The sequence below is a fragment of the Acomys minous genome (assembly GCF_964271855.1).
Source record: "Acomys minous genome assembly, chromosome: 3".
NCBI classification, from domain to species: Eukaryota; Metazoa; Chordata; class Mammalia; order Rodentia; family Muridae; genus Acomys; species Acomys minous.
Window position 1 is genome coordinate 119,079,130 of NC_140485.1, and position 24,173 is coordinate 119,103,302.

General features: G+C 45.1%; 1 protein-coding gene across 11 annotated transcripts in view; it reads right to left on the minus strand.

The window, feature by feature from the left end:
• The window catches only part of MAP7 (microtubule associated protein 7), a 135,032-nt gene that overhangs the window by 37,966 nt on the left and 72,893 nt on the right, over positions 1 to 24,173 (minus strand). For 6 of the 11 annotated variants that reach the window (XM_084776276.1, XM_084776277.1, XM_084776272.1 and 3 more), the window contains exons 2-3: positions 16,486 to 16,584; positions 13,274 to 13,351 (exon numbers count right to left, since the gene is read on the minus strand). In XM_084776276.1, the coding sequence (XP_084632402.1) occupies positions 13,274 to 13,351; positions 16,486 to 16,584 (177 nt within the window). Of the gene's footprint in view, positions 1 to 13,273; positions 13,352 to 16,485; positions 16,585 to 17,213; positions 17,233 to 17,663; positions 17,817 to 24,173 lie in introns of those variants that run through there. The other 5 variants (XM_084776271.1, XM_084776279.1, XM_084776273.1 and 2 more) reach the window with 2 other exon arrangements.

Sequence of the window (24,173 nt, forward strand, 5' to 3'; positions counted from 1 at the left end):
GGCTTAAAAGTGCACCTCACTAGTATCTATAAGATCTAGTGGTGGAGCTATAGGAGCAAACTGTCAGAGGTGAAACGACTGTCTTCCCCTTTCCCTGGAAACTGCTTTGTTGCATTTCTGTCTCCACCAGATGTGCATACCATTTGAACTGTTTGAGTGTAACTACATGCACCAAACTTTTTCTACTGAGTCTCCTAGAGATCATTTCATAAGAAAATAGAAAATTCCCAATCTAATTGCATTTTAATAGCCCTACAGCATTTTATTGCCTATGCATTGTTCAAATAAACAATCATCACTTGCTTGATAGGTTATCTGAAACATTTTTTAGTTTTTTACTAGTTCAGCCTTTGCGTGACACCCAACACTGTGCGATGACAGATCTCTCCTAAGCAGCACAGTCCTTATACTCAGGGCTACTAGTAACAAAATGATGCTTGGTTTTTTATTTTTTGGTGGTGCCGAGTCAAAAGGGGCACTAAGTTGGGGAAGCACCTCAGTGGGAACGTATTTGCACAGTGTCTGTGAGACCCTGGGCAATGAAATGCAACGGACATTTGTTACTAATTTCTCATTTAGATGCAAACTCCTCTGACTGCTAAGATCCTGCTTGCTTTCCCTGCCTGTTCTCAACACGGCTCCTCTAGTTAGCCCACACTCCTGGCTCTGATTTCCAGCAACATCTTTTCCTCTTTCTGCTCCTGTTCAGTCTCCAGCTAATCCACTTTTGGAGGCAGTGGCCTTACATCCTAATGAACTTTGGAAGTCAGGGGCGTTAAAGAAAGTGTCTAGTTAGAATCAACTCCCCAGGCTCCAATCCTCACATTCAGAGTTACTAAAAACAAGATGATGCTCGGCTTTTATTCTTGGTGGTGCTGGGGACATTACTTTGCATTTCTAATAAATCTCAGATAAATGGTCCACTGGTGTCATGTGAAGAGGCCTTGCAAAGCGTGCACGCGCACGCACACACACACACATTTTCCTCTGACATCTAACACAAACTTTAACGTTTATTTCCTAAGCTCTGATTTTTATGTAGCAAGAGTCGATTGCCCCTCTTTCTCAGTACACTTCACCACATGAACACATCTGAACAGCTTAATAGTTACTTCCTGGTTCATTTCGAGAATCATCTTGATAATTACTTCCTGGTTCACTGTGAACTACTGACCCAATCTTGGGTAAGTTACCTGGAATGAGTTCTATCAGAGTAAGCTGTGGAAAACATGGGAACTTTCAGGCTGTCACGGGGATTAAAATATAGTTATATTTAAAGCAGTGAGAACAGTTCCCCGGACTTAAGCACTCAGAAAAATTTACCTAAGACTTTCACATTTGTCACCAACATCTCAATTAAGAAAATTAAAGTCTCTCATGGTTGTGCTATAAATCACAAGATTTTTACATCATTATTCAAGTGATTAACTTTGCAACAAATAATCCCTTGAAGGAAGGATTTTCCTTTGAGAAAATCTGGGGCTACTGGGGACAAACTGTATCCTTGCATATTCGTAGTAGGAGATACAATCGTCTCTTTAGTCAAAGCTTTTCCCACTGTATCTTTAACAGGAAGTGGAGATTCTATTGCAGGGCGTTTTGTCCCCCACCCCAAACACAGCAATTGTCTGTAAACAGTCATTCGGAGACTAGGCAAACACTGTTGGAAAAGCAAATATTACTTTCTGGTCATTGTTGAGCCTGCTGGTGAGTGCTAGGATGAGCTGCTAAGTACAGATCATGCGACTTTTAAACTGAAGGACAACATAGGTACTCGTTATTTTAAGAAAGGAAAGTATATTTATTACAAATTTTAGTCAGTTAAGCTATTATCTAGTTTTGAGGTCACACCTTTTAAGAATTCTGAACACAAGAAAAAAGGTCAGAATGCTGTAGACTGAACTGTGGCCCCTAACTCCAAATCCTATGCTAAGGCTCTATTCGTCAGTGTGCTGGACTTGGAAGCAAGCCCTTTAGAAGGTAAGAAAGACTGAACCAGCTGGGCATGGCGGTGCATGCCTATGACCTCAGCACTGAGGCCACGGAAGGGAAGGCCACTGTGCCAGGCCTCTGAGCTACGTACAAGGCTCTGTTCCAAAAAGCAAAAATATAAAACAAGAAAAAAGACCAAATGAGTTCCTAAGGGGAGAACCCTCATCTAATAGAATTAATGGGTTTTTAAAGAAGGAATAACTGAGTGCCCCACCCCCACCCCATGTGTGTATGTTGTGTGTGTGCCTCAGTGTACATGTGGAGCTGGTTCTCTCCTTCCATCTTTGCCTGGGTACCTGGAATTAAGCTTAGGTCTCCTGGTTTGTGGCCCTTGAGCTGATTTCACGGCCCATGCTGCTCTCTTTGCATGCCTGTGCTCAGGGGAAGGAGAGCCCTAGGCAGACAGGGGACCAAACATTGTTCTGGAGATTTCCCTGACTCCAAGCTGAGAGAAAATGTAACTCTGATGCTGATGCTTCTCAGTCCATGGATTCTGTGAGGGCAACGGCCCCTGGACAGCCAATAAAGCATATTACATCTGTTAGTCCTCAACAGTCACTTAACTTCATAAAGACTACGCGGCTATATAAGAGGAGGGCATGTCCAGACCAACTGCAAAGCCCTGTGAATACTGCCCTTTCCTCCTTTGAAGTTATAATTCATTCCTAGTTCACAGGCTCTTAAAAAGAAAGAAATGGACACCACCCCCAAGCCTCTAATGTGGGCGTGAGCAACCAGGATGTTCTAATGGCACACGATAGTCATAATATGTTGGGGCCTTATGAAACGGAAATGCGCTATCAATTTGGATTCTATTTAGAAACAGTGCCTGTTTGCCAAGAAACTTTAGGATGAAAGATGGGCATTGGGGTAGTACCACAGGCTGTACGGGAACTTGAGGCCAACCCATATCCTGCCACTGACCAGCTATGGGCCAGTGAACAGATGATGGCGTCTGTGGTTCTCTTCCTGAGATCACTGCAGCACTGACTTCCTAACAAGCTGCTGGCAAGGCTCACGGTAACATACGCAACGCTGGGTACCATGCCATGGTCTTGGGTGGGTTCTATTGCCACAGACAGCATTCAGCTGATACATGGAGTCAGGCAGGAGAGAGAACTCAGTGTGCTCACAGGCTGGGCGGGCACCCCACCTACACCCATCACAGTCCATGCCTGTCCTGGTCCTTCTGAGCAGGTTTATGTCTGTACAAGTGGGGAATGTTAGGACTCTGCTGCAGTCTGCCTACCTGTGACATCATTGCCTACCTGCCATTGGGGCGTGGCTCTGTCCAGGGCTATATAAGAGGACAAATCCTCCTGTGGCTCTCTCTCTACCGCCCCCCCCCCTCTCCCTCTTACTCCTCCTGTCTCTGTCTTTTTCTGGGGCACCCCTTCCCCCTTTCCTTCTCTTCCCATGCTCATTTAATAAACTCCTCTACAACATACTATCTGTCATCTGGTACCTTATTACCTTATTATCTTATTGCCCTATATCTTATATTAAACACAAAAGAAAGCATATTTCACTGCTGCACGGGGAACAGAATAGAGAACATGTGGACGTCATCACCTTGTTTCTTTTTTCCCTTCCTTTCTTCTTTCCTCTCTCTGTCTCTCTCTCTCTTTTTCTTTCTTTTGTCTTTTTTCCTTTCTTTCTTCTCTCTTCTCTCTCTCCTGTCTTTTCCTTTCTCTCTTCTTTCTTTCTCTTTCTTCTTTCTCTCTCTCCTCTCTTCTCTTCTTCTTTTCTCTCTCCCTCTCTCTCCTCTTTTCTCCTCTCTTCTCTCTCTCTCTCTCTCCTCTCTCCCTCCCCCCCTCTCTCTCTGTGCTACAGTCTGCCACTAGGCTACAACTCAGTTTTAAAGTAAGGCACAGGAGCATTTCTAGTAACACTGGGTACCAAAGTAGCCAATAATACCACAGACAGTCAAAGTGGACAGTGATAAGAACAGATGAGTGATGAGTTTGGGTCTTATTTTTACTATTAATACTTTGTAATCTTCAGGAAATTATCTGATTTCCAAGTTAGAAAAAAAGTGTATAATATCCTCTAAGATAAATGTGTGTGTGTGTGTGTGTTCCCATCACTGTACCCAAGGTGTCACCCATGCTCTTGTCTATGTTTGTAAGGTCTAGTTTAGTGGATGGTTTAAAGTATGCCATGGGGTCCTTCCCTAGCATGGGGGCAGGTGGGTGGAGAAGGAAGGGAGGGAGGGAGGGAAGAGAGAGGGAGGGAGGGATGAAAGATAAAGGAGTAAAATGACTGTCAAGCAAAGTGACTTACATTGCTTTGATGAACGCAATTCAAGCCCCTCCTTTAATAATTAAGTAATTATTTAACATTTTTTTTGAGACAGAACTTCACTCTGTAGCTTAAGCAGGCCTGGAAGTCACTATGTAGCCCAAGCTGCTTTTGCACTCCAGGTAATTCTCCTGTCTCAGCACTGGGATAAGACTGCCTTCCCTCTAACTGCGATTAGAGCACACAGTGGGGACTGTCTGCCGAGGCCTTGCAGGGCACCCACAGCACTGCCTCCTGTCTAAGGGGCCTTCCCACTTTGCCTGTTTCTCTGTGCTTGAAGGGCGCTGGTTCTAATCTGTGTTTAGCCTCTGATAAAGCAACGGAGTCTGGCTCAACCAATGGCTGTCCTTGGAATCTTCCTGTTACCACCTCAACCCTAATCTCTAACACTCCTCATGGAATGGTGGCCTTGTCCTCTCTTGGCTGCCTCACTGAACCCTCCCTGGAAGCACACACACCCCTTTATCTGCTAGTCCTCAGCCCAGGATCATCAGGCCTGCGGTACCAGGCACCTAGACACTTGACTGGCCTCACTCCTCCATCACCACCATCACCGGAAAGAGGCTCAGCTCAAACTTGATGGCGGCCCCCAGTAGCCATGTACAGGCTAAGTTATCTTCTCCCCGGCAGACAGGGAGGTGAGGTAACTTGCTCCACAGCTCACAACGAGTAGGTGGTGAGGCTGCAGTTCAGACTCCGGACTGTGACAGTAGAAGCACAAAGAGCCATTCTGGGTAAAGGTCTGGGCTGGAACCCCTCCCAGTGACTAATGCCCCTCCTCCACACGGGGAGAGCGGGGAAGGTCTCCATTACTCAATGTCACCCTTAATTGTGCTTACAAGGATTCTTATTCCTCAGGTTTAAGATCTTATTTTCACACGTAAAGGCAAAGTAAATTTAGGAGTGAAAAAGACAATGAGTCTGTGGCATCTGATCCTAAGACTCCATCGAGGCCCTGCTTCCCTGACCCACCCACAGACAAGCCTTCCTGTCTGAGCCTGCTCCGGTATGCGCTAACGTCTGCGTTCCTCCCACGGGAGGCATCTAGATCCGCAGCTGCCTCTTACCCACCCGTGGGTCTAGGAGCTTTTATATAGGGGCGCACCAGGAGCCGGAGACCAGAGGCCAGCGCTAAGCCAGACCGAAGGGCTGCTAGTTTACCTGACTGACCTCTGGATGAGGGAGAAGGCTTGGAGGGACCACTTCCTGGATCTCGACACATTCCCTCTCCTTCCCCTTTCTGTCCTCTCTCCCTGCTGCTGGCTCTCCTTTTCCTGTGACTACTTTCTGAGGTTTCCAAACCTTTCCCCAGAAGAAAACTGTTCAACAAATGACATCAAGTACAAAACTGGACGGGGTTTCACACGCAGCGTTTGCCAGGGTCAGGCCATACCTGCTTGCTTGCTAATTGACATTATCTGCTTCTCAGTATTTTTTAGATGAAATGATGTTTTATCTCTCGGATCATACTTACTAACACACTGCTGTCCCTGAAGTGATAACACGTTAAAGTTCGAAAGGAAAAAAAAAAAAGAAAAAAGGCAAAATAGTAAAGCTTTGGTTAGAGGGGCAGAGTCTAATACCTTAGCTAACTTAATTGAAATTTGTTACAAGGCTAAAGTCATTTTTTAATTATTGTGTTATTTTGAGAATATATTCTGGTAGATCTCTTGAACACCTTTAAACTTAGCTGTAAAAGCCAACACATGCTAACTAAAAATTTAAACGTTCAACAAGAGTCCTCTCTCTCTCTCTCTCTCTCTCTCTCTCTCTCTCTCTGTGTGTGTGTGTGTGTATGTGTACACATATTATGTAATAATCTTTCATCATTTAAACATTTTAAATTACATTTACCTTTTCTCTTTTATGGTGTTCATATATGTATTAATATGTGTAGGGACAGTCATACCACAGCATTCACATCCCTCTCCCATGATTTTATAGAACCCAGAAAAGCCCAGACAGCCAAGGTTGGGAATTGAAATACATTCACAAAGACTTTGGTCTCAGAGGGTTGTGGGGGGTAGCTCAGTGCTAGATTATTATCTATAGCAGGTTAACACCCTAAGTACCATTAACAACAGCAACAACAGCAGCAACAATAACAACAAAACATATACATACGCTTGCACACACACTCGCATACACAACACAAGATTTGGTGTTTGGAAAAGATGGAATAACTAGATGTTTACCAAAAATATCCCAAAACATGTGGAAAATTAAACCTAAACTCATTCTATATTATTTTCAAAAAAAAATAAAGTATGTATGTGCTGAAATGTGGAGGACTATTTTTGTTGCTGCTGTTGTTAAATATTTCTTAGATATTCTCTTGAACTTTGTCAAGATATTGCAGGAATATTAATCTTAATAGCACATGGAAGTCAATAAGATTCAAAGTACAGCTGTTTTACAGACTACCTCTGTCTTGTTAATCTCAGATGCAGGTTAAGCTCAAGAGTTTAGCATTTAGGTGACAGCGCCACAGTAAAATCAGGCACCGCATACATGGTAACCAGGCAACGGCACTAACTTGCAATACTTGCTGTGTTAACCTGCAGTTAAAATGCACGTATCTACCCGACTCACCATCCAACAAGAAGGGCGTTTACTGTGTGCAGGGCTGTTCTAGGTTCTTCTACTGGTCTTTAGAGGTTGAAAAAGGTGCGGCCCTCCTCCCTTATGGGAGGTGTACCTTAGAGAGTCTGACCTGCTTAGATGCTGACAGTATTAGAGAGAAAAGGGGAGTCTGATTTGAGGGAGCTGCGAGTCTGAGTAAGGCAGTCAGGAACTACCCCATTTCAATACATTTGAAGGGGGGGAGAGTGAGCTACGTGGGTGTCTCAGACAGCGTATCCCAGGTGGGGCCAACAACAGCTGGTAAGGTTCTGACTCAAGGATGTGCCTGGTGGCTTTAAGGAGCAGGAGGCCAACCACAGGGCTCTGGTGTGTCCTGGGTGAGACAGAAAGGCATCGGGAGTCCTGAAGCAGAGGTACGACACGGTGTTGAGAACAGACAACGAGAGAGAGAGAGAGAGAGAGAGAGAGAGAGAGAGAGAGAGAGAGAGAGAGAGAGGGGAAGCGAAGGTCTGGCAACAAAGCAGAGACTATTGGTAGCTTGACAAGTGCTGGCAGCAGGAACAAGAAGTTATATTCCAGATATAGTTTGAGGGCATTTACTGACACGCTCACAATCCGATATCATTATATTATGGGATGTAAGAGAAATGAATGTTGGCTCAGACATTATGTTACCTTTGACTATTATTCAGCTCCTATCTTTAATATCCTAGCATCTCTGGTGAAAAACTAATCACTTATTAACTATTAGCTGAATGAACACATGAATCAAAATAACACAAAGTCCTTTTGAAAGGGAAAGGGTGGAGTTGGGCATGATGGTGCGCAACTATGCTCTTAGCACTCTGGAGGTAGAGGCAAGAAGAGCGTAAGTTCAAGGTCAGCCTGGGCTACATAGCAAGATTTCATATCAACAAACAAACAAACACTGTGATAAATGAGGCGGTGGTTTGTTTTGCTTTTAGCTATCTGGAATAAAATGTTCACACTGTCCTATAAATGCCAAATTCACTGATCCTCATCAATGATCTTTGAAGAGAAATTAGTACCAGGGCTTATTATTTCTACTAATGGACAGGAACAAAGTTTCTCGCCCCTAGAAGTTGCTAAAATCCAGCACTTACAGACTCTTACATTTCACTCTCTTGGTTTGTGTCAAATTTGTGTCAACACACCACCTAGGCACCACACTTGTGTGAGGACACACAATCCCCTCACCCGCAGCCCTTACAGAACCCGTTATGCTCTACTCCTCATCCTCTGAGAAAAGTCCATCAGTTCTCTGAAGCACAGGACTGCTGTTTACCCACAGTGCTACAACTTCCTGGGGAGTTTTCCCTCCAGTACTGGTGACTGAGCAGCTAACACACGCTGAGCAGCTAACGCAGGGGATAACAAGGGTGCTACTGATCACTACTATTGCTGTAGAATCTCTGGAATTCCTTAAGCTAAATCTTCACAGTATACTTCAAAACAAGTTGACAGTCTATGAAACCATTTACATTATCAGTTACGACACAACACCTAATAATGAAGTATATCTTGGCCATCCCCTTGCTCACAGTCACCATGAGTTCACAGAAGACGGCAGATTAAGGGACATCAGCAAATTTTCTTACACATATTTTATATTTACATTGTGCCATGTATTGAGAAATGGAGGTCACAGGAAAAAGGGCTTTAAATTTATATACCCAAGGAGGCATATACAAATTAAGTAGAAATAACTCATCACCGTATATCATTAGAATATACACAAAATGCAGCAGGTATGCTAAACATCTCATGACAGGGTGACTGTGACTTGCCTCTGAGGCTTGGAAGATGAGAGCTGGCATTGATCTGACACAGAGGTGTAAGTGGAGGAACCACAGGGTCCTTTTGTGACTAAGCTAAATCTCCTTCAGGCCGAGCCAGAAGAACAGCAGAAGGCATTCCACAGGGGCAGAACACTCTATGGTTTACTCTTACGCTGCGTTAAGGATGGCGGAAGCCTCACCTAAAGGATTAGGCTAAGTCTAGACTGTCTGGGGTTAGCTGCCAATGGCCCCTGAATAAACCGCGTACTCATCAGTAAACAGTATTGGGCCAGTCAAGGAAGATTTCTGTGTGTGCATGTGCTGTGTGTGCGTGTGGTATATGCTTGTGTGAGCATGTGTGTGTAGAGGGGTGCTGACCCATGCAGGCCACAAGCAGATATGTTTACAGGTATGCTGACTCATGCGTGCTGTGATTGTGTGTGTGTGTGTGTGTGTGTGTGTGTGTGTGTGTGTGTGTGTGTGTAGGTGTGCTGACCCAGGCATGCCATAAACATGTATGTGTAGAGTTGTGCTGACTCATGAATGCTGTGAGAATATGTGTGTACTCACCCATGCATGCTGTGAGCATGTGTATGTACAGGTGTATGTGCTGACCCATGCATGCTGTGGACATGTGTGTTTACAGGTATGCTGACCCATGCATGCCATGAGCATGTGTGTATAGAGGTGTGCTGACCCATGCATGCTGTGAGCATATGTGTGTACAGGTGCACTGACTCATGCATGCATACTGTGAGCATGTGTGTACAGGTGTGCTGACTCATGCATGATCTGAGCTTGTGTGTGTGCATGTGTGCTGACTCATGCATGATCTGAGCATGTGTGTGTACATGTGTGCTGACTCATGCATGATCTAAGCATATGTTTACAGGTGCTGACCCATGCATGTGCATGTAGAGGCAGAGACTGAGGTTAGCTATCTCCCACTATCACCCTGCACCTTAACCTGGAGCTCACTGTTTCAGTTAAGACTGTTGGGCCAGCAAGCTCCGAGGCTCTGCCTTCCCCCTCAGAGCTGAGGTTGTATACATACAATGCCATACTCCGGTTTTAGTGAGTCTGCACTCGGGTCCTCATGTCTTCATAGTAAGCATGTAAGTAGCTAAGACCGGTATGAAGAAGACCCCAGTACCTCTAACAACAGTGGGAATGTCAAAACTGGCTAACCACCCCCCACCCCCCAAAAAAACTCAAAATGAGACCTGAACTTCTCAGGGCCAAGAAGGTATACAACTGATTAGGGCACCGATGTTACCATGGTGACTCAGCTTTGGAGAGAGATGACAATGCAGCTGTACAGGACCTGAGCTTAAAGCAGAGCGTGGCATCGCGCTCCTGTAATCTCGGCACTAGGGGTGAGGTAGGGGCAGACACAGGGGGAGTGCTGCGAGCCTGAGGCCAGCCTGGACCACACAGAGGCCTATGCCAAAATCCATAGAGCAAAATAAACTGTTTCAGGCAACTGGGCACCTCCTGCTGCCTGTGAGGAGTTAAGAGATGCGAGAATGGTCAGCACCACCAACACAGTGCCAAGCACATGGGGACCAATGAGCAGGACAGAGACACTTCCCCCTAGGTGAAGAAAACAAACACAACTGAAGCTTGGAAGAGAGACAGCCAGAGAGATGCAGACATCAGGAGGGAACGTCGAGGGATGGCCTGAACTGATTTAGCAGGAGTTGGGGTGGTTGAGGAGACACTTACAGAGCTCTTAAGACAGAACTGAGAGCTTTCAGAGTGCACAGGCCCTATGCCCAGTCAACCCACAGTGCAGTCTCACACAGGAAGAATTATGCTAGATTTTATATGAAAAGCTGATGGACAATATAGAAAGAACAGGCCACAGGATGTGATCTGACCATAAAAGCATGAAAGCGTGACTCAGAGAATAACACAGAAAGTAAGAACAGACCCTGCCTCCTTGCCCACCAGCACAAGCACACCGCGCCACCAGATGAAAACACCCGACCTTCCCCTCCCTGCTTCTAACTTTGTTTTTTACAAGGTCTCGACAGGCTGGGTGGTGGTGGCACACGCTGTTAGTCCCAGCAGAGGCAGATGCATCACTTAGTTTGGAGGCCAGCCTGGTCTATATAGAGTGAGTTCCAGGACAGCCAAGGCCACACAGAGAAACTCTAGCTGGAAAAACCAAAATAAGTAAGTAAATAAATAAAAATAAAATAAAATAATAGTTAAAGTAAAAGTTCTGGACTAAAAAACAAAGAAACCAACAAGAAAAAAAATGATTTCAATCTATACTCAACAGAAAATAATCACGATCATTAGCCATTAATTTTAGTTTCCTTCTAATAATTTAAACATTTCTATATATGCAGCACTACAAAGTTTGAAAGCACAGTAGTAGTTGACTTTTTGTTGTTATTGTCTTTATACTGTGCATATTTCAAATGGGCTCCTATTCATTAAAAGCCTTTCTCTTCTAATACTCCGGTGCTGGCCAACTTGTTTTACCAACCTGAGTAGGGAGCAGTGTGCATGGGACGAGGTGGAGGCCTAAAGGCCACAACCAGCTGCTTTCCAGGAGCTGCCTGCCTGCAGGAAAACTGGCACAAGCAGGGACATGAGGTCCAGGAGGAAACACCAGGCTTGGAAAGCAGCAGAGTTTAATTATTTCCCAGCAAGCTAGTGAAAGTGTGTTTAAAACATCTCAGCAGCATCGGATATGGCGTGTTGTGCCCGTAATCCCAGAACTAAGGAGGCAGACAATCCCATGTTTGAGGCCAGCCTGGGTAAATATAATAAGACTCTATGTCAGTAAAAACAAAATTAACAAAAATGGCTGACGAGATGGCTCAGTGGGTAAAATGGCTTCCCACAGGCCTAATAACTTGGATTTGCTTCCCAAAACCTAGGTAATGGTAGAAACAGTGAACCAATTCCACAGTTGTTCTCTGATCTCCAAGCACACACTATGGCACGGGGACCCACACATTTATATCACACACACACATAAACACACATACACATAGAAATAGACACACAAATATACATACACACATACATACAACATATACATATACATACAAGTAAAAAAATTAAATTAAAAAAATAAACAAAAGTAAAAAGCACAGTAACAAGCAGGGTGTGGTCGCACACGCCTTTAATCCCAGCACTCGGGAGGCAGAGGCAGGCGCATTGCTGTGAGTTTGAGGCCAGTCTGGTTTAAAAAGTGAGTCCAGGCATCCAAGGCTAACACAGAGAGACCTTGGAAAACCAAAAAAAAAAAAAGCACAGTAACAAGCAAAATGACACCATCTTGCTACTATAGCAAGGAAGAGAAACAGGTCCGTGCTAAAAACATCACCAATGTCACCAGGCCACAAGTACCACGTGGTCAGGAACAGCAGAAGGAACGGTCTAGAGAGACTAGGTTCTCCTGGGGATGAACTGGCTCTTCTAGACCTCACAAGTTCAGTACAGCACAGGCCGCTTCCTGTGAAGACCTCAGGCCTAAGCCTGACTTAGTTTCAAAACATCTGCACAGTCTAGACACGCTAAGCATTTTCTCTTCAGAGCTCGTAAGAACCCTTGTTTGGCAATCTGGCCTGCCCTTCCTGCTGAACTGTACTGATGGGCGCTGGGGAGGGCCAGTCACTGTCTGTAATTGGGTATCTGCTGCTGAGTTTACAATGCTCTGTAAAAAAAAAGGCAAACCCACTGACACACGGCCATGGTTAAACGAGCGCACGTGCGTGCACACGCACACAGACACATGCACATAGTTGCACAAGCACACATAGGCACATGAGCACAAATATTCACACATACATGTGCACATAGATGCACATGAACAGAGGCACATGAGCGCACACATACATATACACATGCACACGCACACAAGAGACGAATGTGGGAAAAGGACTTGGCGTAGCCACAACGGTGGTGTGAGAAACTTAAGAGAGGGTGAGGGCGATGGGAATCAAAATGCTCTCTATAGGAAACTGCCAAAAGCAAAAGTGAAGTTAAAAAATAGCTGTTTGGGTTGAAACCGTAAGACCACTCGATATAAAAGTTCAGTTCTGAAAACGAAGGATGGCAAACTGGCATCCTTAGCCAACGTCCCAGAACACGGAAACTGTCCCTCTTCTGTGCTATGCTCGCCACTTCCTGGTAAGCCAGTCTTGTGACTCAGCTCACCAGGTGGCTACAGGCAAACGCTAGAGCTGCTGACCTTTCACAAGGGCCTCTGGTGACGAGAGGAAAAGCAGGGGCCTTGGCACCAGGTCCCTGCCTTTCCTGTCTGTAAAGTCAACAGCAGGATTATTTCAGCGTGGACACCAGGAAGAGTTGTGGCGGTGTCTCGTGCCTCCGTGTGTGTTTACTGTCCTGGTGCTGCGTTTGCTTTCGCTGGTGGTGTAGGCTGCAGCTGCCTGCCCTTTGCTTGCATCACACACCAGGCTGCTTCCCAACCCCAGGCAAACACACGACAGCACAGTGCCACAGAGACGCCGACCCTCTCAGTGTTAAGTGTCCCTTGTCCCAGAGCAGAAAAACCAGCACTTCAACAAGGTGGCTAGTGAATGACCACACACACAAGTGACGCAGGCCTGGGCTACCTAGCTGTTTTTCTCGTTCCTCGCGGCGCTCCCTGGCCAGACGCTGCCGGTCATCAACCCGTAGCACAGGCGGGGGATCTGAAATGAGAGAGTGTGACAAGAGTGAATTTTAAAAAGGTATATATTGGCATTTATCTCCTGTTTAAACTGTTGATGATTGAGAGGCTGAAGCAATGGTTCAATGGAAGAATAATTAGCTATTTATTCTTGCAGAGGACCAAGTTTTGATTCCCATCAAAACAATAGGGGGTTCACAATAGGGCTACACTTTAGCCCTACGGATCCCACAAACTCCTCTAGCCCACGGGGGCACTCACACATACCCCTATACAGACTACATACACACATAACTAAAATTTAAAAATTTGATTGAAATATTAATAATTCTTATGAAAATTAGTATGTGTCTACATTTGGCGATATGCTTTGGTATCGTTACTTTTCTGAGAACTTCTAAGTGTTTAAACATATCAAAGACTGGGGGCACAGCTCAGTGGTAGTGCTTAGCAGGCGCGTGTGGGTCCTTGGTTTTCACTCCCCACATCATCAGAAAAAACAAACAGTAAAAACAACAAATCAAGTGAAAAATCATAATTTTTCTGAAGCCTTTTGATTTTTTTATCAAGTAATATGATGTCTGTGTCACTACGTTATCACATGTCTATTATTCTTATTATCAAAATCTGAGCTGTTTACACTGCGGCTGTGACTCCCACATGGGGTCGTGTAACTGAAGAGTCATGAAAACCTGGGAGTTAAACAACCAAAAATTAACTCAAAATCAAACATGGAATGAAGCACGTGGTGTTCTCAGTCCTGCATGCCTGTGCTGTGCGTCGCGCGCCTCCACTGCAGCCGTGGCTTGGAAAACATTACATGACATGCACTGTGCACATCATCACGCCATGCCGCCCAACACCAAAGGCGCCCTGCCTGAAAAGAGTCCGCTCAGACTCAGGACTTCTGAATGTCATAAACTACAGTGTCTTTATTGTACATAGAAAGTTTCTGCTTGAGCCAAAATTTAATGGTTTAGTTACGGAAAACAGATCTAATGTTTTCTTCCCTACTGTCTCTCATTGGTATGAAAGTAACAAGTTAATGTATCTTTGAACTAGATTTTTGCTAGAAGAGAGAGAGAGAGAGAGAGAGAGAGAGAGAGAGAGAGAGAGAGAGAGAGAGAGAGAGAGAGAGCGTGTGAGCACGCACGCGCTAACCTAGGCCTGGTCCTTGAAGCTGCTAGCATCCATACAATCTAACCTAGGCCTAGAATGTCTTCAGCCTCTGAGACTTACTGCTTAATGAGCTCACCCTTCCTTGTTCTTTCTGAGTTCTGGGCTGGCTGGTTCCACTCAGCTGTTCTGGCTAAACCTCTCTCAGCTGACTGATTGAATCTGTCTTCTCTCTCAGCCTGGAACTGCTCTGCTTGGCCTCAAACTAACTCAGCCATCTGCTCTAATCTTCTGGCTTCTTCTCAGTTTCTGGCCAGTTCCATCTTCACTTGAGTTCTCTCTCTGCAACCCATCACTCTTATCACTGTCCTGGTAAAACTCCCTTCTCTGTCTGAAAAACTGCCACGTACGTAGCTTCCCTTTCCTCTCTCTTCTCGTTAGAGTTGGGCGTATCCTATCCTCTCAAATCTTCTCTGATTCGTCACCTTTTCTGCCACTCAATTAGACATCACTTTCAAACATGGGTGCTTCCTTCTACAGACTAATTATACCTTTGTTTGGGATTAAAGGCATGCATTACTGTGCCTGGATCTAAGCTTTTCTTTACATAATATCGGCTCTATATCAGGCTGGCCTTGAACTCCTATCTCTTGGCCTCTGTCTCCTATATTAAAGGCGTGTTTGTATATCAGCCAGATCACATAGACCTACAAGGTCTTTGGATGCAATCTTTTCCAAGAACAGCCATGCTCTGAATTAACTTTTCTCTACCCCCCGCCACCCCCCCCCCCAATCCCAGACACAGAGAAGCCTCTAGCAAGTACTGGCTGCTGGTGGGAAGATGGGTGGACAGAGGTAACTAAGTAGAGGGGAGACCTCAGTCTGCTCGTTAAGACCCGGCTGAGACTGCTCAAGCAACAACATCCACTGCTGTCTTCCTCCTACAAGACAGGTCAGACTAACCTACTCAGATAAATATGCTTTCCACATGACAAAAAGACAAAACTCAGTGTAACGGAGAGTGTTTTCTAAGACTAGACCCGGGCATTTCTGTCTTCATTCTCATGACGCACTGAAGCTGAGGGGTCCAGCCTGAACAATGCATCAGGCAGGTTTCCGAGAACCTTGGGAGACTATCAATCACCATCGTTACCGTGCAAGGCTCAACTTACCAACGAGCACACACCGGTTGCTGAGATGCCGGAAAGAAGGCGGTGTTGCCTGTTCTGATGTGTGTATTGTGTGTGCAGTTTCTTTCTTTGTGTCATTGAATGGAACAGATTATGAGTCACAAGTGATTACATAAAATTACCCTGTAGGTAGAGTATGACCATTGCAGGGAACGGAACGGAACACACTTACTACTGTGTGGGTGTCTATGTTAAGACTTGAGTGGGTTTCCAGAAAACTCATAGGAGATATACAATAATGCCGGAATGCAGGCTCAAAAACTGTGTTATGACTTGACTTCAAGCACAGCACCTTTGAGATGCAGCTTGATGGTAGGTAAATGTGACTACAAACACCATCTCAGTGATTGAGTGACTCCAAAAGGCTTGTACTTTCATTTCTATTTAGAAGAGAGAAATCTGGGGCTGGAGAGATGGCTCAGCAGTTAAGAGCACTGGCTGTTCTTCCAGAGGTCCTGAGTTCAATTCCCAGCAACCATACTGTGGCTCATAGCCATCTATAATGTGATCTGATGCCCTCTTCTGTCATCATGAAGGCATACATGCGAACAGAGCACTCACTCAAACAAAAAGGAGAGAGAGAGAGAGAGAGAGAGAGAGAGAGAGAGAGAGAGAGAGAGAGAGAGAGAGAAACACAGAGAGAGAGAGAAACACAGAGAGAGAGACAGAGACAGACAGACACACAGACAGAGGAACAAGGTTTTGAGAGACTGCTTTTGCCTCACAAATGTGTGAAGGTTTTTGGCGGCAGGGATCAAGCACTCCTAAACCCTACCTTTAGTTTCTACTCATTAGCCTGGGTCTGAGGCTTTTGAAATAACTTGCCCCATGTAAACACCTGCTATCATACCTGGTTTATTTCCTGAGTGGTTGCTATTTTGTCCTGAAACTGCAGAAGAGAGGCGGCTGAGGGCACTTTTCTTGTCTTGTACTTTAAAGGCATCAGACGCTACAGAATGAGACAAAAAGAGACATCTCATTAGTTCCTTAAAATTCACTCACAAGCACTCAGCTATCCAACATTTACTGTTAACTCTTACATCAATTAGGAGGCTAGAGTCACAACCACAAAGTAGTAGAGTAGGGACAGCTCCCAACCACGAGGAGGCACCGCTCAGCAGCCGTGACCAATCCTGTGTTAGCGGCGTGCTCAAGGGCGGGAAGAGCTCTTAGCCACATTTCATGGAAAGCTACATCTTTCTGTTGTTGTTTTGAGACTGAGTCTTGGATAGCAGGTATTGGGCTACCCTGGTGCTTAGTATGCAGCTCAGGCTGGCTTCAAACTGACAAAAAACTCTCCTGCTTGAGATGACATCACAGGAACCATTCTTTCAGCCCAGATCTTAGAAAGTTCAAACATGAGGAGATTCAAACATTCCACAAACAGAACCATGTAGGTCACCAAGGGGGAACTAGGAGACAAATGTGCTAGGAGGAAGGCTCTGGCCAAGTTCAACCTCACAGCTAATTATTAGCATCAGTGTATTTTTCGGTGCTGGGTGCCTCACACCGCCTTACACCTGCTGGGCGCATCTCTAGTCAGCTATGTCCTCAGGAGGGACGGAAAAACAGGCCCACCTCTGGTTCTTACAGGCTTCTCCATGTCCGGGGCAGCTGTTTTACATAAGTTGCTCGACGGGACCTGTTTTCAAAGGATGCTCGCTGCAGTTTCAGAAATCATGCCGAAACCCAATCCTTGCCCTTTTCCTGCTCCACCTCCAACGCCCACTCACGTCAGCTACTCCATCTGCTTTCCCCGCTCAAGGGGCCTGAGCCTCTGGAGTCATCACTGGCTTCTCTTTTCACTCCCTGCACTTAATTCATTAGTTCTTTCTGTTTTGCCTTGAAAAGCGGCTGAGCACTGCGTCTGAGCATCTCTCCTGCAAGTGTGTCCTCTCACTTATCTAGGCCCTTTCAGTCTGTCCTCAGGTCACTGACCACATAAGAATACTTCATACCCTCTCTCTGCTCAGAACTCTCTAGCGACGACCCCCCCACCACACCCAGAGTAAAATCCAAGGTCTCTACCGTGGCCTGGGAAGTGTGGTGTGGTTTGGTCTTGAAGGGGTTCCACTTCCCATAGGACTTTGCTCCAGGAGAACCAACTACCGCCACAGTCCATTCCAGACTCTGGGCATGTAAAGCTCTTCTCCCATATGGCACCTGGGGTCTTTGCTTCACTTCTTTGCATCTCTGCTCAATTGTGACATCAGGGTCCTCCTGACCTATTTACAAATGGCACTCCTGGCTCCTCCCTAGCCTGCTGTCCTTACTCATAAATGGCTTACTGTGATTTCCTTCTCTACGGCACCAGAGCAGGATATTATTAGAAAATATTCTTTATTATTATTAGATATTGTTTAGAAAACAGGGTTCAAGGGGTTTGAACCTAATCAGCTGAGAGTACAGAAACAGTCTTTGAGCCTTGACACTGACCCAGGACAGCTCAGGGTGCTCTTATTTAAAAATCATGTGGTCAGTGGTCACCATGTAGCGGTAGGGCTGGCCTACCGTTTCAGAGTCAGAGAGGCAGCCTCCGGCCCTCCCCCACCGGCCCCAACTGGAGACTCACTGGAACCTCTGTCATTCACTGTGACAGAGCAAGGTTTTCCCTTATGCTATAAGTTCATAAATAATACTTATGAATAGATGTGCCACAGGGCTTGGGAGTGAGTGGACGATAATTTGTTGTTGTTGTTGTTGTTGTTATTACTGATAATGTTGTTAATGTTATTGTCATCTCCAGCACCTCCCAAGTTAGGTTGTTTATTGTTAGGAGCCGCAATCGCCATTACAAGATGGCGCCGGTTTCCTGCTTCCTGGTTCTTCACGGCTGTCTGGCCTTGAGTGCGCCTGCGTGTGGCGCGAAACCATTCGCTAATGCGCTTGCGCAAAGCATGTTTTACTACATGCTAATTAGGCACTTGAGTGAGCCAATGAGGACTCGGCACGCCTCCCGAAACAGCATATAAGCAGCGGGTCTTGGGGGACTTGGGGTCCTTCGCATCTGCCATCAAAAAGAGCTGATCAATAAATGCTGTCAGAAGAATCTTGAGTGTGGCGTGCTCCTTATCAGCGAGGCTGCGCGCCGCAGTTTATGAATGCCCTATACACTTCACCTTATTAGTAGAAATGGACAGATTTATAGAAAACACCCAATTGTTGGTACACACACACGCACACACACACACATACCCCGTGCCTATTATTATGAACGTCACTTGAACTTTTTGCACTATGAAGAATACAGAATGAACTGAACTAAAGAGCGTGCTCTACAGAGCTGGCTTAGGAGGGCACAGCTGAGACCCTAGCACTCTGAAGGCTGAGGGAGAGAAAGGACGACTGCAAACTTTCAGAACGTGATCACATCAGTTTTTACATAAAGAGTATAACTGTGCCACTGGCTTAAAAATACATATTTGTGTATCTTGCTTGGAGCACTCACACAACATCTTATAAATTTTCCATACTGACTGACTTTCTTTCATAATTCTTTTGACAAATATCAACCCCAACTGAGTATTGTAACAAGACGGACAATAAGTGTCTATGGGGAGTCACTTTTCTGAAAAAGCCCTGATAAAAGCTTTCCTCTTTTGGTTGGTTCTAATTTGCTTTACTGTGAAAAAAGCCAACTGTCTACAGATACAGTTTTATGTCCAACATCTTTGGGCATCAGGGAATGAAGTTGATATTACATCAAGGCTAGGGGTGGGTTGGAGGTGGTGGTGTCGCTCAGTGGCTAGAGCCCTGAGCATGAGTAAGACCCTGCACGCTGGTCCCAGCCCTCTAACAGCAAATGATGACGCTGTCAACAAAACTCACGAATGAACACCAACGACACTGAGGCTGCACCTCATCCTGCGGGCTTAGCTTCTATTAAAAACACGAAGATTAGGGTTCAGTGGCTTAAATCATCTGCTGCTCTTGCAGAGGGCTTGAGTTTGGTTCCCCAAACCCAGGCTGGATGGCTTGTAACTCCAGCTCAAGGAAGTCCCAAACCATGCTTTGGCCTCTGCAGGTGCTAGCACACAGTATGCACACTCCCCTGCATCCCTGCCACAATCACACAGACAGACATAAATATACTTTTAAAAAAGTGAGACTGGGTGGAGTGCCCCTTGTATAAGCATTAGGACAAAGTGTGCTGGTTTGAATGAAGATGGCCCCACAGGCTCATATATTTGAATACTTACTTGGTCATTAGGGAGTGGCACTACATGAGAGGGATAGGAGGTGTGGCCTTGCTGGAGTAGGCGTGGCTTTGTGGGAGGAAGTATGTCAGTGGAGGTGGGCTTTGGGTTTCAAAAGCCCACACCAATCAGTGTATCTGCTCTTCCTACAGATGGTGGATCCAGATGTAGCAGCCTTGGATGCCTCTGCCTGTGTGCACCACACTCCCAAGCACTGCGATTACACGTGTACAGCACCGTGCCAGGGTTGAGTTGTCAGACTTTTTGCTCCACAACTGTATGTTTCTTCAACTATTTTTTTGGTGATTATAGTAAGTACAAAAGACAGGCAGACTCAGATTTGATCTCAGACCTGGATCTCACTTGCTGAGTGGCAACGAGTAGATCATGGCGGGGACGATGTGCCCACATCTCAGAGGCGGTGGGAGGATAAACCGGGAGGATGTATAGTACAACTTTCACAGGCTCGATACACAGAGGCTGTTGCTCAGGCCTTTCTCACAACTTTTATGCCCTTCCACAGTGTCCAGGGACTTCCATGTGAACATGCATTTCAGAGCCAGCAAACCTGTCTCTGTTGTGCGAAGCCTCTGCAGACCACTTAAGCTAAGTCTTACTTGCCTTTCGGTAAAGAAAGCAAAGGAGACCTGGAGTCGTGAAAAGTAAGCGAAATAATGTCCAGGAAAGGCAGCCCAACGCCTTGCTGGTGGCAAACCACAGAGCCATCTGACTTTCTCTGTTCCCTACATACGGAGTAAACTGCCTTTCTCTCTCCTCGGAGCTTTAACTTGGTGACAGTGTTCCTGGGGATTGGGCAACAGATGTGGCAAAGAACAATGGCCCAGCGATGGCTTCAAAGGCTTTCAGCTCAGTTCTAACCATCTTGCAGGTGCCAGGCAGACCGAACATGTTGCTATGGTTCTTAGCATCTGATCTGGCTTGGGGAAAGCTGATCATCAGTCTTTCTGGAGTTTGAGAAAGGATCTTTTTCAAAGACTTAATGGCCGTTATAACATCAATTAAGATGGAAGTTCTTAAACCTCCATCATAATAATATGAAAGATAAATTATTCACATCTAGTTTAATAATACAGGGAATCTTGCTAGATAAGAAAACCTGGGGGTTGGAGTTAGCCCAGAAGTAGGGTGCACCTACCACATGGAAGGCCTGGGGTTTGGTTTCAGCACCCCATGCCACCCCAAAAAGCAAAAAATTCTAGCAAACAACAAAAAAGTGAAAGTAGAAATTTATCTTCAGTTTTCTAAAATTAAAAACATTGACACTCTTAGGAAACTTGTAGATAGGGCTTTTTGTACCACCTTTAAACTTATTGGTAGAAAAAGAAAACACTTTGGCTCAGATAACCATCTAATATTGTTTACTATTTTCCTCATGTTCAAATAGGAAAACTGAGCCAAAACCCACGATGTTCAGTAAGTTTTCGCTCACCCTGCAAAACCTCGAGTGAGCTTCTGGCTGCCTTAAGAGCTTTATTCCATTAGTGTCTGAGTGAGCTTGCTGGAATAAGGCCAAGGGAAGCGTACAGACAAGACGCCCCTCGGGCAGCCATGGGATAGTCTCTCTGATGGACTCAAAGCCAAATACAGAGGCAGCCGGCACTGGAGGTTGCCATCTGCTAAAAACTGCCCAGCCATGGACAAGTGGACAAGAGTGAATGAACCATCCCACAGTCCATTGGCAGTGACTTCCAGTAGCTTGTAATGGCCTCTCCCTTGGAGGTCCTGGTGATTCCAACTGCTTTGTTTTGACTTTTGAACTCATGATGTGATGGAAGTCCCTTCTATCAAAAGCTTGATGTAACTGAACGTTCATTTGGTCAGAATTCATATTCTATAGCACATGAAAAAAAAATGACCTGGAGAATGAAGCCAGGGCTCTGTGCTTGTTAGTCAAGTACTCTAACCCTTGGTTGGAACTGGGTGTCAGGCTAGCTTTGAACTCATAACCTTCTGCTTTAGGCTCTGCAGTCCTGGGATTACAGGCATACAACATCATGTACGGGTTTAGTTGTGAGTTTTAATAAAATAAAGAATATGGGTTGAGAGGCAGCAGAAACCTGGAACTCAGTTTTCTCTGTGTAGGCACACCTGGCCATCATTTAATCGCCTCTGTGGACATACATTTTTGGGGTAATGGCTGAGAACAGGTGACATCACCTTTTATCATTGTTGGATATTAGTAGTTTCATGTCTAATCTAATAGTTTCAATCTATCTGTAGGAAAAGTTACTGTAATACACATTGATATCCCATATATTTATATATATTTCTTCCCCATATTTACTCATTCAACTATACCTTCCAGAATTATTGTAACTTTTTCTTTTTCTTTTTTCTTTTTTTTTTTTTGGTTTTTCGAGACAAGGTTTCTCTGTGTAGCCTTGCCTGTCCTGGACTAACTTTGTAGACCAAGCTGGCCTTGAACTCACAGCGATCTGCCTGCCTCTGCCTCCCGAGTGCTGGGATTAAAGGCATGCACCACCACCGCCCGGCTGCATTTTAATCATAGATGGTAAATATTTATCCAATTTTGGCTGTGAAATTTGTATTATATGATGCAATAAAGCAATTTTATAACACCCATTTCCCTGAGTACTGAGAACTTTTCCTTCCTTTGCCTTCTGAACCATAATGATTGTGAGCTTGTGTAGGAACAGTCAAAGGTCAGAGGAGTGAACACCAGATAAATATGCATTTTAGTCCACGCAGCCTCAGTTTTCTTCCTCCTTCCAATTATTCAGACAGCGCCCTACTAAAACAGGACACACAGGCTTGGCTCAGAAACAGCACCATAGGTTAATAGCCCTGTGCGCCTTGAGGGAGAGGAAACTTAGGCTGACTTGGTGCTGGCGTTCCCAGGGGGCAAGCAACAGGTGTGATACCTAAGGTGAGAATGCTTCAGCTTTGAGCTCTCCCCCCACCATGCCCCCCATTTCAGAACATTTGCATATGCATAATTACAACCTGGGAGACATGATCCACATCTCAACATGAAACTAATTAAACCTCGTGCACATCTATTCGGAAAGCAATTTAATATATTTCTTCGTGTATATCCATTTTGACTGAAACCCATCAAGTGCAACCAGAGGTGGAATTCTATACTTGTGGTGTCAGTCAGTGCTAAATTCAATATTTTTATCAGACAAGACTCAAAATCAAATGGCCAAGCAAGTGTGTGAGGAATTACGGGCCAGTGTCCAGACACAAGAGAAAATTGCCTGTCCTGTGTGGGGGAGATCACGTGGCTATTACAGTCTCAGCTGATAGCACAGTACAGAAATAAACCTTTCAGCCTCTGAGATTTGCAAATCCCAAACTCTCCTGAAGTAATCTGTGAAATTTGTTTTGATAATTTGTTCTAAGACAGCCCAGGAAACAGCCGCCTTAGTGAACACAAGGAAAAGGATATTGTAGACCACATGTGTCCAACGTATTTTGTGGGAACAAAAAAAAAAAAAAAAAAAAAAAAAAAAAAAATCACCTCCTAAGCTGTTTGGGTTTAATATTGAAAGCATACCCTTGATTCACCTTATAGTCCCCTCAGGCACTGAGCCAACAGGACTAAACTTTACACACTTTAAATTTAATTAAAAAAAAATTTTTTTTTGGTGGGGGGAGTTTATTTGCTTGTTTGTTTGAGGCAGGATCTCATGTAGCCCAGGCTAGCCTTGAATTTACCAATAGATAAGGATGACCTTGAACTTCTATTCTTCCTGCCGTTTCCCAAGTGCTCCCAAGTTATAGGTGTGCACCACCACACTACACACACACACACAAAAAGTTGTGTGTATATGTTTGTGTCTGTGAACATGTGAGTGCAGCAGCCCGGGGAGTGCTGAAGAGGGTGTTGGGTTCCCTGGAGCGATATTAACTGGCAGCCACCTGATGTGGGTGCTGGGAACTGAACATAGGTTCTCTGCAAGACAAATATTAACCACAAAGCCGTCTTCCCAGATCTCAGAAAAATGCCTTCATCTTAAAACAAACAAACAAACAAACAAACAAACAAACAACGGAAAGCTTTTCTTCAGATAGAGACAATCCTCCCTAGTGTAGTGCATACCAGGTTACAGGGCAACCCTCTCCTCCTTCACTGACAACTTAACTCTCCAGTCGCCATCCCCAGCTACAACAGCTGCGATGCACATTACCCAGGTGCCTTGGGAATCCTGTGCTTGACCAAGCAAACTACAGTGAACGCAAAGGGAGGGAACGCTAACCATGCCAACAGTTTCCAGCTTTCACGAGAAATGGTCAGTCAGAGATTGTAATTGCTGCCCAGCTGAAGGCCAGCAGCTGGGTGCAGTTATAAAATTAG